We start from the raw sequence: 19,296 nt of genomic DNA on the forward strand, positions 1-19,296 counted from the left end.
GCATTGCACATGTGGCACAATTAGCTCACTATGATGATGAGGCAAACAAATCACTATCTAATGTGTGTTAGTAGTGGGGTCATCTTCAATGAAGCATCTTGCTGCCGATTGCTGTAGTGAAGAATGATGAATGTGGGTGTAGGTAAGAGCCATGAAAGAATTGGCAACTAGAGCTCATTGTAGACTAAAGTGAAGATACTTTCAGATCAGATTAGATCTGCTTTTCTGTTGATTACCCATAATGAAATTTACAAAAATTGTGTAAAATTGCAGTTTTTCAGGGCACATCATATGATCTGTTCCTCAGTGCTAGTGTGGGTGAGGCAAAAGTCAGGTTACATAGGGATATTGTTCAAGGTTCTGTCCTATGGCCACCACAGTCACCAGACCTAAAATCCATGATTTCTTTCTTCTTTTTTTTACACACAAAAAGGCCATTGTGTACGCTAAGAAAATTAAGTGCCTGGGACACATCTAAGTAAGTTCCAATCTCCCAAATCACCCCCTCACACTAGCAGACAGCCCATGCAGTTGGCAGAGTCAAATTAAAGCATGCAGACTGTGCACATGTCAAACATGTACTGTAACTGCATGGAGGTTGGCTGTAGAAATGTCAGGTAAATAAAGAGTTGTAATCAGTTATAATTAAGAAGTTCTATAAATTTACACTTTGGGTGTAAAGTGGAAAATTTCAATTGACGTAAATGCATGAATAAACACAGGAAAAATACATTTAATCCATGGAAATGCATGTACAGAGTACGCATGATTGAAAGCATTTAATCTATCTCATATTAATAATGTTCCTGGGGATATAATAAAGTATATAAAATATATAATTGTTAGAATTTGTTCGGTTATAATGAATGTCACTTTACTTCTTGAAGATGACATTGGAAAGATGTGTTCCATCTTATTGTACACATTCTGGTAGTCTGCTGTGGAAACTCTGGAATGCTCGGTGTATCATGTCTCGAAGAATTCCAGTGATTTCTTCTTCAATCTTCTGTTTCAGTTCAGCGATGGTTGCAGGATGTGCGCTGTACACTTTGCTTTTGAGATGTCCCCACAGAAAGAAATTATACACGTTTAGATCAGGGGTTCTCAGAGACCATGGAATATCACAGTTACGTGAAATGACCAGCCTTTCAAACAATTTGCAAATCGACTCCATCGACTGACAAGCAGCATTGGACGTGGCTCCGTCCTTCTGAAACCACATGTTTTCGTAGTCAAGATGTGCATCATGCAACTTTGGTGCAAAGAACATTTCAAGCTTAGCAACATACTGAGCCGATGACACCGTCATTTCAATGCCCTCCTCACTTTCAAAACAATAGAGACCGATGACACCATGATATGACACTGCACATTATACTGTAACCTTGGTGTTCTATGTAAGGGATGCTCATGAAGCTGACAAGGATTTTCCTTTGCCCAGTAACGGAAATTCTGCTTGTTAACGTAGCCGCTAAGGTGGAAATATGCTTTGTCTGACATCCACAAATTATTAAGGAAATTGGCATCCTCGTTAATTTTAGTGATCACCCTTACGCAACACAGGGTCGTGAGGATGTAGTTGCTGCACAATCTGTAACTTATAGGGTGGAACTGTAATTCATGCGTTATTCCTTGTATGCTTCTTCGACTCAACTGTACTGCTGATGCATGTTGTCGAACAGAGCAACGAGGACTCTTCTCAATGGCAACTCAAAACTGATTCCATATTCTCTGGGGTACATACCATTCGAACGCCACCTGGGAGCTTCTTCATCAAGGCGGAACCAGTTTCTTTGAAATTGCGCACTCAGGTTGTAATCGCGTGAGCTGATGGGACATGACCGTGACGTCCTAGATGGTAATCCTGCCGAAATACCCTCTGCATTGCAGTCACATTATCACCATTCATGTAAAATGCTTTCACATCGACCACACAGTCCGCACCACTCCAATGCACCATCCTTACTAAATGCAAAGCCTTCTCAATGATCTCGCATCGGTCCCAAACAAATGCTGCTGCTACATGAAAAAATAAATATGCTGACCAAGGCAGTAATTTATTTTATTAAAAACATAAACTAAACGTAACGTTTCAAACTTCTAGCAAGGTCTTCTTTAGACTCTGTATCAAGTACAAAAGTAACAAGATACAAAAACAGGGCATTATATATACACAAACATTACTCCCTCCAGACTATTAGAAAGTTGTTATGGAACTTTCTAGCAGGTGGCTTCCCTTGTCAACTGTACTTTCACTTAAAAGGCTAAACATATTTACATCCATATAGAATGTGGTTGGCCTTTATATCTCACGCTCTTTTTCCTTCATTTTTCTTCCTTCTCCTCTCCCCTTTCTCTCTTGTCCTTTCCACTCTTTCTAACACCTTCTTCCATTCTTTGTTTAACTTCAATCCCCCATTCCAGTTCATTGTGTCTTCTTCACCTTTCTTCTCTATTTCCTTCCATTTTCTCACTAGCATTCTCTTCTCCCTTCCTATCTGCTTAGCCTCATCCCACTCTATGTCATGTCCTGTTTCTCTCCTGTGTTTAAATATATCATTTCTCTCTCTCTTAAGTTGTACATCATCCCTATGCTGTTTCAACCTGTCTTTCAGTCTCTTTTTCGTTTCTCCTATGTACACACTCTGACATTCTTTACATTTTACTTCATAGATTATCCCTTCCTCTTCCTCTTCTCCGTTTTCCTTTTTCTTGCTTGCACTCTTTGCTATCCCTAAGATGCTTCTCCCTCCCTTCCTGTAAGTTTTAATGCCCGCTTTCCTAAGCACTTTGCATATCTTTTCTGTGGTCTTCCCTATACTCCTTATTCCAAACCTCCTTTCTTTTTCTCTCTCTTCCAATTCTCCCCTTCCTCTTTTCTACCTTCTTCTGTTTATGTCCAATCTATCCTGCTTCTCATAGCCATTCTTTTCCAGCTGTTTCCATAGGCTATTTATTTTGCCTTCTTTTTCACATTCCTTCGTGCATATTTTCTTGATTCTGTCCTCCATATTGTTTATAAAATTTATTTTTGTCACCTCACTTACATCACTTCTTTTGTGGCAGAATACCCATGCTGCACACTTCTTCTGATGCCAAGTGGTTTCAATTTCTTCTCCTCTCTTCCTTTTCATCAATATATCAAGGTAGCTTAACTTGTCTTCTTCTTCTATTTCCAGTTCCAATAATATTCCTCTTTCTTCATCTTGTATTTCTTTGGCAAAAATGTCAAGCTGCCTCTTCGTTCCCTTCCATGTGCCAAAACAATCGTCCACATATCTGCAAAACAGAATTATTTTGTCACCTCCTTTTTCTACCACTTTATTTTCCCATGTAAAGAATGTCAGAGTGTGTACATAGGAGAAACGAAAAAGAGACTGAAAGACAGGTTGAAACAGCATAGGGATGATGTACAACTTAAGAGAGAGAGAGAAATGATATATTTAATCACAGGAGAGAAACAGGACATGACATAGAGTGGGATGAGGCTAAGCAGATAGGAAGGGAGAAGAGAATGCTAGTGAGAAAATGGAAGGAAATAGAGAAGAAAGGTGAAGAAGACACAATGAACTGGAATGGGGGATTGAAGTTAAACAAAGAATGGAAGAAGGTGTTAGAAAGAGTGGAAAGGACAAGAGAGAAAGGGGAGAGGAGAAGGAAGAAAAATGAAGGAAAAAGAGCGTGAGATATAAAGGCCAACCACATTCTATATGGATGTAAATATGTTTAGCCTTTTAAGTGAAAGTACAGTTGACAAGGGAAGCCACCTGCTAGAAAGTTCCATAACAACTTTCTAATAGTCTGGAGGGAGTAATGTTTGTGTATATATAATGCCCTGTTTTTGTATCTTGTTACTTTTGTACTTGATACAGAGTGTAAAGAAGACATTGCTAGAAGGTTGAAACGTTACGTTTAGTTTATGTTTTTTAATAAAATAAATTACTGCCTTGGTCAGCATATTTATTTTTTCATAATCATGGAAACAAGGCTTAATGGTGTTATAACTGGTGCTACAGTGTTGCTAATCCTAGATTCAAAATTTCTCATTTCCCTGCACCAGCTTGAACATGTACCTGTGCATTTCTTAACCTCAAAGACAATAGGACTATCTATTCAGCTATGTAGAAGCTCTACATTCAATGCCTAAAGAAGACTAACGATTGATTTAGTGTATGGGTATGTTAGCACATGAGCTATTTTTCCCCATCACGCATTATGGAGGTAAGCCCCTAAAAGAAAAAAAAATGGTGTTAAACATTTCGTTGCTCAATTTTCAAACCTAATTAATTCATTACTTAACAAGAACTAAAACTATACTATAATCGGCCTACCTAGGCTAAAAATTAAAGGGGCACACACAAGAATGAACACAGGACAACAGAACCTCCCAAAAGATTATCCAGGCCGTGGGTCCAGGGACCAAAGCCTACTTGGTCTGCAAGAAGAAATTACTGGGACGTTATACATGGAAGTAAGGCTGACTGTTGGGTGCCTTGCCAGCAGGTCATGCCTTTATGACACTACCTAAGAAGCAGAGTTTGACTTCAAAAGTTACACGAGGATTATTACAGGAAAGACACAAAAAAGAACACATACACTAAGCTTCTTCTAATTCATTCCATGGTTCCTTACCTGTTTGGTTGTGGCTGAATCCCTCTTCTGCCAATCTGCTTTCAGATTTGCCTCTGACTTGACACAAGTTTGAATGAAACTATCGAATGTTTCAAAATTGTTTAGGCACATGGTACACATCAAATCTGATGAACTTATAGCACTTGATGCCTGGAAGGATGGAAGGAAGGAAAATTATATTAAGTAATTATTATTCAAGCAAGCAAATTAACATTGAAGTAGTGCTAACTGTTTAGAATGAATATCTTATTTCAATTTTCAAATTCAATATAAACTGAATATGTATGTACAGGGGTAAAAAAATTAAAATATTTCAGCCCCTTTTTCTCAGGAGCTAGTATTATATATATACAAATATAAGATAGTCTAAGAATGCCATGAATTCTACGTACACAAAGCTACACATATTAAAATATTATTTTTAGGCAGTGAATATAATCATTAATACAAGATAGGATTAAAATCTAATATGTAACCGACTCTACCATATCAGTTCAGATTTTAAAATTCAGCTAGCAACTCTGCAAACATTTAAATTGGCATTTTTTTAAATTCTAATTTAATGATAGACATAATACCGAAAACACACAAACATTAAAAAAACACATACTATACTTCTTATTCTTAATAAAATGGTAATGTTTTTCCCCAAAAAAACTCAAAATATCTAAAAACTTTGAATTTGAATCATTTTAAGTCCACCATATGCACAGTTAGACTGATCAGGACTGGACCTACAGATTAAAGTGGGTTCCAAACCACTACATGCCTCCACCAGGTAATGAACCCGGTATCCTTGATTACAAGGCAATGACGTAGCCAACTCTACCATAAGTAGAGGTAAAAATTCACCACAATTGGAAGCAGAGGGAAATGTGTGTGTAATCAAACACACTAAATTATTTTCTGCAACAATGGTCACAAGGTTCTGTAAAAGTTTGAGTAATATAAATTGATTGTAAAATTTATTTCCTGAGACACTATTGGAGTACTTCAATGAAGAAGTAAAAGCAACAGTAGTAGCAACCATTGTTTGGCAAATTCATGAATAGCATATTGGTTACATGCGTGTTACTCACTATCTATAAACAAATATACGTGGCCGCGGTGGCTCAGTCGGTAACGCGTCTGACTACCATGCTCAAGGTCCCGGGTTCGATCCCCGGCCGGTTCAAATCCGGGAACTTTTCTAACGTTGGAAGCGGCCCCGGTGCCCACCCAGCATCAAATAACATGGGTACCTGGGGGAAACCCTGGGGGGTAAAGGCGGTCAGGGGCATAATGCTGATCACATCACCTCCACTCATGACCGGATCAAGAAAGTGTGGGGCGTTACCCCTACACCCTCTATAAGCCTTCATGGCATGTTGCTAAGCACAGGGGAGCCCTTTTTTTTTTTTACACGTTAGAGTATTGAATTTCGTCTACTTATGTGAGCGAGTATGTATTCGTTGTAAACGACGTTTCGGAAGCTTTACTGCTTCCGTCTTCAGGTGGTCGTATTTTAGGCTCAGAAAATCAAGCCACGTCGGAGAAGTGTCATGCGAGGATACTAGGTGAAAGGTTTGGGTTAAAAACACTTCATAGTGCTCGACATATACAGAATTAAAACTACCTTTGTTAAAAATCCTTAAAACTCTCGAAAAAACATGTTAAACCATCACCACGGTGTACTTGAGTGGCCATTGAAAGCCCTAGTTCCCTGCCAAGGTGAAGCGTGCGAGCAGCTGGCGCCATGCTACGGAGTGGTGGGTACTTCCCCTCCCACGAGAGATCCCTCCCCTCCTTTTTTTTGTCACCAATCCAAGGAGAATTCGCGTTCCACTTCGGCTGCTTTCTTTACCTCCGAGGTGACATGGAAGCCTATTGGGGCACTTTTGTCATTCATATTGTCCCACTTTTTAAAAACGCTAATCCATACATCATCCAAATTACCGCCGTCCCGGTTCAGTTTATTTCTGTTTCCCGCACAAATAAGTGCAGTTTCGTATACGTCCCTATCCAATTTACTGTTACTTTTTTTAATAACATCTCTTTTTATTATTCTAGGCCCACTGTTTATTACATGCTCCACAAGCCCCGTTTTCGGATCCCTTTCTTTGATATTCTTATCGTGTTCCCCCTATCCATGGTGTAAAGACTAAAGAGGTGGATGCAAGCCGATCCTGAAAACTCTCCCTTCCAGCGCATGACGTCATCATCGTTGCAGGAGAGGACTACAGGGAGTCCGTTCGCTTTACAGTGAAGCGTTCTTCTTGAAACAAATTTCAACTACAGACTCAATATAACTTCAAAATACGCGGAATAACCATACATGGTGTACTGAGCCAGGCACGTATCCAAGGAGGGGGCTTAGTGGGCTCGAGGCCCCCCCAACAGTTTACGGTTTACACTAGATAAAATGAGGTTGTTGGTTTCTTGTGGTGTGAAATAAGATAATGTGACGATAATTTAAGGAGAGAAATAATTATCGAGGCAATACGGAGAATGTTCTGTATCCTTGTTATTGTTAATATTGCGTATCCAAGGAGGAAATCAGGGGGCTCAAGCCCCCCCTTTAGTTTTTTTTCTGTTTATACTACATAAAATTAGGATTTAGGCTTCTTGAATAATGTGATGATAATTTGAGAGAAATAATTATGGAGAAAAGACGGAGAATGTTCTATAACCCTGTTTTTGTTACTAGCGCGTATCCAAGGTGGGAATCAGGTGGCTCGAGCCCCCTCCCCAGGAAAGGAAATTTTTCAGTTTACACTAGATAAAATTAGGTTCTTGTCTTCTTGAATAATGTGATGATAATTTAAAGAGATACAATTATTGAGGCAAGACGAAGAATGTTCTATAACCCTGTTATTGTTAATAGCGCGTATCCAAGGTGGGAATCAGGGTGCTCGAGGCCCCCTCCCCCCCAGGAAATGTTTCAGTTTACACTAGATAAAATTAGGTATTTGTCTTCTTGAATAATATAATGATAATTTAAGGAGAAAGTACTGTTGAGGCAAGACGAAGAATGTTCTATAACCCTCTTATTATTAATAGCGCGTATCTAAGGTGGGAATCAGGGTGTTCGAGCCCCCCCCCCCCCCCACCTTCAGGATTTTTTTCTGTTTACATTAAATAAAAGTAGGATTTTGTGATGATAATTTGAGAGAAATAATTATCAAGAAAAGACGGAGAATGTTCTATAACCCTGTTATTGTTACTAGCACGTCTCCAAGGTGGGAATCAGGTGGCTCGAGCCCCCCTCCCCAGGAAAGGAAATTTTTCAGTTTACACTAGATAAAATTAGGTTCTTGTCATCTTGAATAATGTGATGATAATTTAAAGAGATACAATTATCGAGGCAAGACGAAGAATGTTCTATAACCCTGTTATTGTTAATAGCGCGTATCCAAGGTGGGAATCAGGGGGCTCGAGCCCCCCTCCCACACACCTTCAGAAAATATTTCTGTTTACATTAGATAAAACTAGGATTTTTGATTTTTGAATAATGTGACGATAATTTAAGGGGAGAAATACTTATCAAGGCAAGACGGAGAATGTTCTATAACCCTGTTGTTGATAATATTGCACGTAAACTTTTCTTGAGCTTTCAGTATTGTCGCAGCAAACTTGAACACTACGTTTGTCAGCATTTGGAAGCTGCACAGCAAAGGTATCGGCACACGTAGAGCGATTCGTTGTAATTTTTAATCTCTGGAAGGCGCGAGAGGGAAATGTTCTTCAATAAGTGGAGTCGAACTACTAGCAATATTTATAAATCATTTATCTGCGGAACGTTCTAGAATATACTGAGGATATACATAAATACACATTAATTAGAACCATTCTTAAATAGAAATTCTTTGACCGAACCTTGGATCCAAGAGAAAAATGGCATTGTCTCTGACATCATTTCCTTTTAAGCGTTCAATTCAAGGACTTGTTCATGATTCATTTGATCGTGTTAAAGGTGCTTTACTTCAGTTTGTAATACAAAATTATAAAAACTTCTGGTGAGTTGTTTTTAAAAATGTGTCCGAGATAAAGAGTGGCGTGCCAACGATTTTCGGCAGGGAGAGGGGTTACGCATACTATTTTTGGTGGTCAGTCCTCATTTTGCCATATTTACCTGTTTTTGACGTTCTTTTTTTTAAGGACTGTGTCAAATGGGGTAATGACCCCAACAACCCTCCCTTTGGCATGTCACTGGAGATACCTAAATGAGTAAGCATTTGATCATATTGGGAGAAGAAACATTAGATGTGTTGGGAACGGAAGGGTTTTCACTGTGCAATAATTGTTTCGCGATCCAGCTGTATTCTGTAGAAGACTTCCTTCCACGGGGGGGGGGGGGGGGGGGAGGTGGCTGGAGCATGGTAAGGATCACATCACCTCCTAAATGGCCGAGATCTAGAATGTGTGGGTCCCTACACCTAAAACCTCTAAAATGTGCCTTCATGGTACGGTACTATATGCACGGGGAACTTAGAAATAAATTTGAGGCACGAAAGAGCATATAACACAGACTGCATTAATAACCCTATATATATACACATATGTATAGTACGTATACATACATATATGTAAATATACACACACCTAAGACTGCATATATACATATACGTGAGTCGCTTCGGTGACTGAGGGTGCCGGGTTCTTGACTCGCGATAATGCCACGGAAGTTATCGGGTTCGAATCCTGAACTGGGTAAGAGTATGTGTGTTTGTCCCTTGATCAAATTTCATATGACTTATGCCGCAATCAGCCCAAGTAGGCAGAAAAGCAACGTAAAATGTGATATGTGAAAGAACATAATACATGCACATATATATTATACATATGTGTGTGTGTGTGTGTGTGTGTGTGTGTGTATACAGGGTGTCATTTTAATGGCGCCCACGGACCACAGATTCGTATAGAGGACATCAAAACAAACAACTTTTCCCAGTAACATTTTTCTCGTTGGTGCGTCGATTCGACACTACAGCCTTTCAAAAAAGACCGTTTTGCCGCCTGGATGCTGGCAACCCAACACAACATTTGATCGTACCTGTGACGTCATATCCTCCGGCGAAACAGCGCACGGCAGGGTTGCAAGGAACACACAAATGTTGTGAAAAATGACAAACTACCAACCACATTATTAGCTGTAAAACGAAGCGAGAAACGCGTCCAGCAGACCGAACATCATAGCCTACCAGCCAGAAGATCAGCAATCATCTCAGGGGAAGAGGGAAGTAAACCAACGATACGAGAAATGGTAAAAAACTTATTCAAAATGAAATGTCAATGACGGATTTTGTCTCAGCCTACATCTAAAATATCAACAACAATAAATTTTATTGGACTTACAGCTTACACGTGGCTGTTTACGCCCAACTACATGTCAAATATTTGCAAATCTCGTTGCAAGGTTGATATCTACAGGTTTGTGTCCAGATGCCATGCGGTACTTTTGTGCTGATAACGGAAGTATCCGAGGTTCACGTTGTTACATTACGACTGAAACACGTACAACCACAGTAACAATCTAATGATGAATCAGTACCGAATATACTGCCCTGTTCACAGATGCAAACTATTACATGTGTATCCGGTGCATAGATAAACACATAGTCGTCTTAAAGCTTGTAGTATTACTACTACTTACATCCCTGTATTTTCAATCATTTTTGCCACTTGGCTCATAATGCTCTGAATATACATTATATTATCTGTTACTTACGTTTGGAATTTTGAGTTCTTTCATTTCTATTTTATCTGTTCAGTGTGTCACAGACAACTAGTATCACAAGGACGAAGTGGATAGACTAAATTGTAGATGCCAACTTGGTAACTAGATTTGCAAATATTTGACATGTAAGCTGAGACAAAATTCGATATGACCACTTCCACTTGAATTTTATTTTCTTTCTACCATTTTTCGTATCGTTTGTTTACTTCCTGTTAGGTTGCAAAACGTGTTTTCTCGTTTTGTGTTACTGTACATAATGTGGCTGATTGTAGCTATGTCATTTTTCACAGAGTATGTGTGTTCCTGGCAACCCTGGAACGCATCGCTTCACGACGGGATATGACGTCACAAATGCAATCAAATGTTGTGTGTGGTTGCCAGCATTCAGGCGGCAAAACGGGCTTTTTTGAACGACTGTAGTGCCGAAAATACGCACCAACGAGAAAAATGTTACTGAGAAAAGTTGTTTGTTTTGATGTCCTCTATACGTTTCCGTGGTCCGTGGGCGCCATTAAAATGACACCCTGTATATATATATAAAGAGAGAGAGAGAGATAAAATTGTGTATTTTGTCCTTTCGCCTGCAAGCCAATACCCATTCGTAAGAAAATTCTTCTTCTTTAACAGGAAACCCAAAATACTTGATATTCGTTCCTTTCGTCTTTTTGTAATGATTGCTACAGCCGTAAATAGCACAGTTAGGCATATTTTCTTTCGCAATGCACTTAGATTGTTCTCACTAGAAGTGAAACGAAGACAACAAAAAAATAAACACTCAGTTCAATGGTCTACAGAAAAGAACAAACCCGGAAACTCCACTTGTTACCCTCTGAAAAGCTCCTCCTCTCCTGGCTGTGGCCACTATGTTCACGTCAGAGCTCTGACATATGGCTGAGAGCCATGCACGTGCATCCACCTGTTTGTCATTCCACCATGCCCCCATCTAATACGCATGTTCCTGCCGGTTTGTCCAATATATTCCATACCGCAGTCGCACTCAATCCTATAGACCCCTTTTTGTTCATCGGGGTTACTTCGGATTTTTACCCCCCCCCCCCATCCTCTTATAATCTGTGAAATGCTTTTCAATAATTCTAGGGGCTTTCGTCCCGCATTTCACACCATACTTTTTCATACTGTAAAGGACTCACGAAGAAAATTGAAAAGACAGTGAAAAAGTATGGTGTGAAATGCGGGACGAAAGCCCCTAGAAATATTGAAAAGCATTTCACAGATTATAAGGGGGGGGGGGGGGGGTAAAAATCCGAAGTAACCCCGATGAACAAAAAGGGTTCGTGGCAGGGAACTAGGGCTTTCAACGGCCACTCAAGTACACTGTGGTGGTGGTTTAACATGTTTTTTCGAGAGTTTTAAGGGTTTTTAACAAAGGTAGTTTTAATTCTGTATATGTCGAGCACTATGAAGTGTTTTTAACTCAAACCTTTCACCTAGTATCCTCGCATGACACTTCTCCGACGTGGCTTGATGTTCCGAGCCTAAAATACGACCACCTGAAGAAGGAAGCAGTAAAGCTTCCGAAACGTCGTTTACAACGAATACATACTCACTCACGTAAGTAGACGAAATTTATGGGTGCTTGAATTGTAACAGCAGCCACAAAAAAGCACTTAAAATGGTTAGTTTTATATTAAAATACACCGAATTTTCATGCACAAAATATGTATTCTTGGTGATTTTCTTGCATACAACATGTTGCAAACAGCATTTGACTTTGTATTTCAATGTAAAAAGTGATTGTATTATTATTTCATATTTGTGTGTGAATGAGTGTGTGTGTGTGTGTGACCTGGCCAGATCATCAACTAGAGTCAGATATTTTCAATTTTAAAGTATTCTGTATTCTTGGTTCTTCTACATGTTCTCAAGATTGTAGTTCAAAGAAGCCAATAGAATTAGAACTTTCGATCTTCCCCACTTGATGAGGGAGTGAGTATAAATGTGGCCCCTTTGGCAGGGACAGTGTGTGTGATTCGGAGAGAGAGATTGCGTGGAGAGTGATCTTACAGACTTCAGCAGTGTCCTATCAGTTGACAAAGCATCACTGTGGTTCCACCGATGCTGCCTTCCATGCTGCAGTTCCCCATGTTGTTCACATTAGAGAAACTATGTGTACAAGGTAAAATTAGAGAACATACAGGGTCCGTTCTGAAAGTATCTGAACTGTTCGCAGCATGACGTGAGAATGGGTCGAGGGTTCAGGTAAGCTGTGGCAGGTGGCAGTGGGGACCTTAACCTTCAAAACAAGGCCTCGCTCAGTTGCCTGCGAGCAGTGGTTGAGGTGCAATCGCTCGTGTTGTGTACACGGAAAAAACGTCAAGTCGAGAATTTGCAGTTGGTGGATTTGGTGAAAATGGAGCACACTTTGGAAAAGCGCTATGCTGTGAAACTTTGTGTTAAATTGAAAAAAAAAACTTTACGGAGACTTTAACCATGCTACGGAAGGCTTACGGCGAGGAAGTGGTGTCCTGCACGCAAGTTTACACATGGCACACGGCGTTCAAGAAAGGACGGGAGGTGGTCGAGGACGAACAACGCTCAGGGAGCCTGTCCACGTCAAGAAAGGAGAAAAATGTGGCCCGTGTGAAAGCTCTGTTAGACAAAGACAGGCGTTTAAATCTCCAGATGATTGTCGAGGAGGTAGGACTGGCGAAAACGCAAGTTTTTGAAATTGTTACCCAAAACTTGAACATGCGCAAAATCTGTGCAAAAATGGTTCCAAAGATTTTGACGGACGATCAAATGCTGTGTCGTGTGCGAATTGCCCACGAAATTGTGGAACGTGTGGACGGTGACGAAACGTTTCTCGACCAAGTGATAACCGGGGATGAAACCTGACTATTCGAGTATGACCCCGAAAGCAAGAGACAAAGTTCAGAATGGCACACCCACACATCCCCTCATCAAAAGAAGCCCTGGATGTCAAAATCAAAGGTGAAGACGATGCTCCTTGTCTTTTTCAATGCGAAGGGGGTCGTGCACAAAGAGTTTGTACCTGCTGGGACCACCGTGAATGCAACTTACTACAAAACAGTGCTTCAGCGTCTCCGACAGAGGGTCCAGCCTGTCCGGTCTGACATTGCCGACAGGTAGGTGCTTCACCACGACAACGTGCCGGCTCACACAATGCTGTTAGTAGGTGAGTTTTTGGCCAACATACGGATGGCAATGCTGCCTCATCCTCCTTTCAGCCCGGACTTGGCACCGGCTGACTTCTTTTTGTTTCCCAAGGTCAAAAGGGTGCTCAAGGGGAAGCGTACTGCCTCAATTGAAGAGGTTCAAGCTGCCATGACCGCAGCATTAAAGAGGGTGTCAGTCAAGGACTTCCACGACTGCTGTGAACAGTGGAAAAGTCGCTATACTCGCTGTATTGAGGCTGAAGGTGCCTACATTGAAGAATATTGACAGCAGTTGTAATTGTCATCAATAAATTGTTTGCAAATAAATAAGTTCGGATACTTTCAGAACGGACCCTGTAAAGGGAAGAATCCGAGACCTGTGTATGGTATAAATAAATGTAAAAAGCTCATTACTTGACTTTCAGCAAAAACCCTGTGAAGTTAATTCTGAAACAGGGTGGCCATTCAAACACCTTGATAAAATTCAAGTATAATTTTCGGTTTTCAAGGCAAACTTTCCAAAAATTCAAGGGTACAAGCAGATGCTTTCTCTGTCTCAGCCTTATGTATTACCCCCTCTCAGCCTTATGTATTACCCACAAAAATATATTAACAATATAAAGGGTCTGTGTGATTCCAATTTATCAAAATGTTTATTTTAATTCAATTAAACAGTGTGTGTGTGTGTATGTATACACATATGCGTTATACGTATATACTACACACACACACACACACACACACATATACATACATACACATATGTTATTTATAACATTTCACATTCTCAGACTCGAAATACAACTACAAACACAAATCACACATGATATGGGATATTAATCTACGAAAAATTGTTACTTGTATCAGAATTTCAAACTCAAATTCACCCAATCAACTTCGAGATATATCATCTTGAAATAATTTTACGTCTGTCAGATAGATTGTTCTGCAAAGTGCACTAACAAAGTAAATGATTCGCAGCTTTCTTTACTTTTCCTTACTTCATAAAAATAAATGCTAAACTGTGAAAAAATTGCCTTATGGCATTTATAAATATGTATAAAGTCAATAGAATTTACATTAACGATAGTTGCAATTTTTCACGTCTACGGAGAAAAATTCACGTACAATTCATGCATAATTCCCGGAACCAATAATTCAAGAATAATTCCCGGAATTCAAGGAATTCCCGGTGAGTAGCCACCCTGTGAAAGTTCTTGCCTTTCATCATATATTTTTAATCTGTTTGTTGTGGTTATTAAAAGGATGGGAACCCATGACTAACGAGCTGAATAGTTGACTTTGGGTTTTCCTACAAGAAGTGTCCTGGTAAGGGTGGTGTGTTATGGAACAAATATTTTACGGATGTCTTAGTACAATACTTTTATTACAGCACATCTTTGTCATATAAACTCGATAAAGATGTAATGTTCTTCTAGCTTTAAATAGTTCAGACTTCAAGAAGAAGTAACAGCACCAGAAAAAAGTGACTGGGAAAGCAAGGGAGAAGAAAAGTTTTGGAGGAGGGTAAACATACGTTTAATATACCCTTAAATGTAGCCTAGAAAATGCATACATGGGGAAAACTCGTTGACGCTCTATCGCAGCCTCTGGAAAGTGCCTGCTCAAGTTCCTTTTGTTTAATGGTGATTTCTACATGCTGTGGACACATTTTTGACATGGATCAATTTCGATTTTATCTGTTAACACATACTGAGGAGTTTTAGTGATTACTTACTGTGTGTTTCCTTGAGAATGTTTTCATTTCAATATAATACTTTACTTGTCATGAACTATTTGTTTACAGTCATCTTAGTTATTGGTGGGACTCATCGAACGTTAAGTCAAACACCTTCTCTCTCAAGCACCATATTTCATTGGTAACTGTTCGATCTTGGACCAACATATTTCTTCAATTTTACAGAAGAAACTACTTACGGAAATGAGTTCAAATTTTCAAAATTCGTGAAGGTATTTCCTTTCACCGTTGAATCTATTGGACTGGGAATTCATGTCTTTTTGAAGAGAAATATATCTCCGACATACAATTGCCGTTGCTTCATCTATGTGAACCGGATGTTGCGTACGTTTCATGACGTAACCTCCTGTCAGTATTTCCAACCACGCCGTGAATTTCTTATGTTGAATTCCACTATGAACTCTTTTCTTATAACTATGTTTACCTAACCTAACTATGTTAACGTAATGTAGTCAGCAACATTAAAGTAGGTATTTTCTGGTTAAGAAGGTTGGAAACACTGTATTCCACAATGCTACTCAAGCTGTTCCCGCCATGTTGTGTGTTACGGAAGCGAAAAAAGGAAGAACAATAATTACTGTTAATTTCAAAAATTGAAATTATTTTCGTGACAAAAGCAAAATCCCACCTTAAAGAATGTTTCGCAATGAACAATACGTAAGTACGTATGTTAAAAATGACTAAATAAACAAGTGAGAGGTGTTGTCCCGAGATCGAACAGGTAATAAATGCACTACATTTAGCGTAACAAGGAAGCATTTAAATTAATTAAAATTTTGTGTGACGACAAGTGAATAATGGTGGTAGTCTGTGGAATGCCTCATTAGTACAAAACTAGAACTTTGGAGCAAGGTAACACTTTCATATCCTCTTTGCATATAAATTGGACTTTTTGAAACAGCAAACCGCGGTAATTACTTTCAGGAAACTTCCACAATCATTCCTACTACTATACTATACTTCCTCTTCCTTCTATGAATGGGGAATGCTAAGAGAACTAAACCTGGCGCAACTAATCTAACCAATTTGTTTGTAACCAAGACGATAGTAAATGAATGGCTGCTGGAAAGTACAGAATTATACAGAAGTATATGGAAGTGAAAAACCAGTGAACATGAAGGAAACATGCAGTAAGTAATCTCTAAAACTCCGCAGTTGTTTTAACAGACGTAAATCGAAATCGAACCATGTAAAAATTGCATACGTCATGATGAAATCATATTCCACCATATATAACTCTTTCCAGAAATCCATACAGGGTTCATTAGTTTCACGAAGATTCAGATGTAGTGTGACAATGATTGCCACAATTCTTTATCCTAGAAGATTTTGGAAAAAAAAAAAAAAAGGAAGGAGTTCGCAATACCGGACCACTCTCCAATTTCTATGAAATTTTGCCTACTCAGTATTTGAGACCTCCTAATCACGAATCTGCATGTAATAATTGGTGGTCAAGTATGGAAAAGTAGAGAAAAATGAAATAAACTATGTTTTCCTAACGTAACGTAACCCTATCAACAGCAGCAGCTCTACGGAAGACGCCATTTTCCCAACATGAAGAAATCAGCGTGCAATGCACCATTGCCAAACTTACCTAATCAAACGAAATAATAATATTTCATTGCATTTTTGATCATGGAACCTAATCTAACAGGCCTAACCTAACCTCGTAGGCATTCCTCGTCTGACGTGTGTATCCCGCCATTCCTCCATGCTGAAGAAAATGTAACTGAGAACGCAACAGTGTGGCAACGCTGGTATTGTGTCTCACTTATCTCACAATACTTGACCAACCTTGTGTTCCGACGTCAAGACAGAAAGCTTTTCAATTTTGGTGTGTTTAGTTCTCTTAGCGTAAATAATAATGCTTCGTTGTACTTATGCTAATGGTACCTAACCTAACCTCGTAGGCATTCCTCGTCTAACGTCAGAACACAAAGTAGGAAAACTGTTGCACGACAAGAAAGCTCGTAGTGAATTGCGAAAGAAACATGGTTCTCAATTGCTTTTTATGGAGAATCATCGTAGTATTTAAAGGTTATTCATTAAGTGTCATTCGCCCGAACACCTCTCACTCGCTTATTTCGTCTCTTTTTACATTCGTACTTACCTATTGTGCATTCCGAAACATTCTTTAAGGTGAAATATTGCTTTTCTCACGTCTTTTGACGTAAATAATGTCAATAATAGCCCCAACAACCATTCACGATAGCCCCCAAAAATATTTATAAATAGCCCCACGAACCATACACAGATAGCCCCACGAACCATTCACAGATAGCCCCACGAACCATTCATAAACAGCCCCACAAACCATTCACGGCAAGGTTAGGCAAACATAGTGGTCGTAGTAATATCGTGAAAAACACATGATTTACCACTGCAGAAGATTCTACGATGACAGAAAATATCTGCACGAAGGGTAAAACTTCGATAGCATCCCAACACCTCTCACTCGTTTATTTCGTCATTTTTAACATTTGTACTTACCTATCCTGCATTGCGAAAGATTCTTCAAGGTGCTATTTTGATTTGTTCGCGAAAAAAAAGTTCAATTTTTGACATAAAGAGTAATTATTAAATCATTGACGTTAGCCCCAAAAACCATTGACGTTAGTCCCACAAACCATTCACTTTAGCCCCAAAAACCATCCATGGGTAGCGGTAAAATTTTCGTTTCCACAAAACGTATTTCTTCAATTTTACAGGAGAAAGTACTTACCGAAATGAGTTCATTTATACTTTAGGAAGGTCTTGGAAGTGTATTTTCCCCTCACTTATATTTTTTGCTGGTAAATCATGTAATTTTCAACATTAATTTCAATCCGATGCACGAAAGCTGTTCCCATGATGTCTGTCTACTACGTGAACCAAATTTTTGCGTGCGGTTAATGACGTAACAACCGGTCAGTGTTTAAAAATACGTGTTTTGGAACTGTGTAACAGTTGTAGAACGTAAATAAACGTGCGTTACTGTTCATCATTTCTGAATACGAACTTGCGACATGACGTGCACAGGATGCGTGGTGAAATTGCACGGCGTTGAAGATCCAGTAGAATTTGTAATTCACCATGGAATTGTCAAAGAATTTGAATGTCCCAAAAAACAAATTATCTTCAATTTTTCTAATTTTAAAAAACAATTTTAACTATGTTTGCCTAACCTTACAGAACCTAACCTAACCTTTTTCCAATTTAATTTTCTGTTTGCCTAACCTAACTTTCCGTGAATTGTTTGTGGATTAATAATCATTTTTCGGTTAATAAGTGTTAGTGTAACAACCACGCGGTAGTTTTACAAGATGACGTGTGAGCGTTTTTTTTTTTTTTCAATTCAATTTTCTGCTTGCCTAACCTAACCTTCCGTGAATGGTTTGTGGATCAATTTTCGCTTAAAAACCTTTTGTGAATAGTTTGTGCGGCATTTATCGGTTCATAAGTTTGGAAACACTGCACTACAGCTGACGATAGACAAGGTGAGTCAAGATTTACCCGCCGAATTAGCAACGACCAATAAATAATTATAGTGTTTAAAATAACGCTTTTTTCATGGAAAAAAAAAGTGATCCAAAGTTGAAAAATGTTCCGCTATGCATATGAGTTAAGTAGAAATGAATTTTATTTGAAAATAAGGTATAATTTAACAATACAGGGAATTTCTCCAATTTGTTTGAATTTTCGGTTACTTACTAATTTGGGTCTCCTAATCACGAATCTGCACTTAAAATTTGGCACTTATTTGGGGGCAGGTGAATCCGGCCACTTTCTAACATGCCCTTAACAGGGAGTCTATAGATATAGGCGGGGCCGCGACAGCGGTTGGGGGCGGTAGGTCGATTACCCCAGGGGCGAAGCCCGGAACCGGCGGGAAATTCGGAAATCGAGGGTGTGGAAATAAGAACTTAATTTCGATTATTTTGCTATTTCCACGTGTGAGCGCCAAATTTTGACTGCAGATTCGTGATTAGGGGGCCAAAATTAGTGAGTATGCCGAATTTCAAACAAAATGGAGAAATTCCCTGTATTGTAAAATCGCTCCGAAAATAAACGAG

At 39.2% G+C, this 19,296-nt stretch overlaps 1 protein-coding gene across 1 annotated transcript in view; it reads right to left on the reverse strand.

Annotated features, from left to right (window-relative positions):
- Positions 1–19,296, reverse strand: part of LOC146002758 (uncharacterized) — a 57,857-nt gene that overhangs the window by 38,260 nt on the left and 301 nt on the right. Inside the window, exon 2 of the mRNA XM_083140694.1 lies at positions 4,633–4,782. Coding sequence (XP_082996820.1) covers positions 4,633–4,782 — 150 coding nt within the window. The remainder of the gene's footprint in view (positions 1–4,632; positions 4,783–19,296) is intronic.

The sequence above is a fragment of the Lepisma saccharinum genome, chromosome 19, assembly GCF_977018435.1.
Source record: "Lepisma saccharinum chromosome 19, izLepSacc3.1, whole genome shotgun sequence".
Taxonomy (NCBI): domain Eukaryota; kingdom Metazoa; phylum Arthropoda; class Insecta; order Zygentoma; family Lepismatidae; genus Lepisma; species Lepisma saccharinum.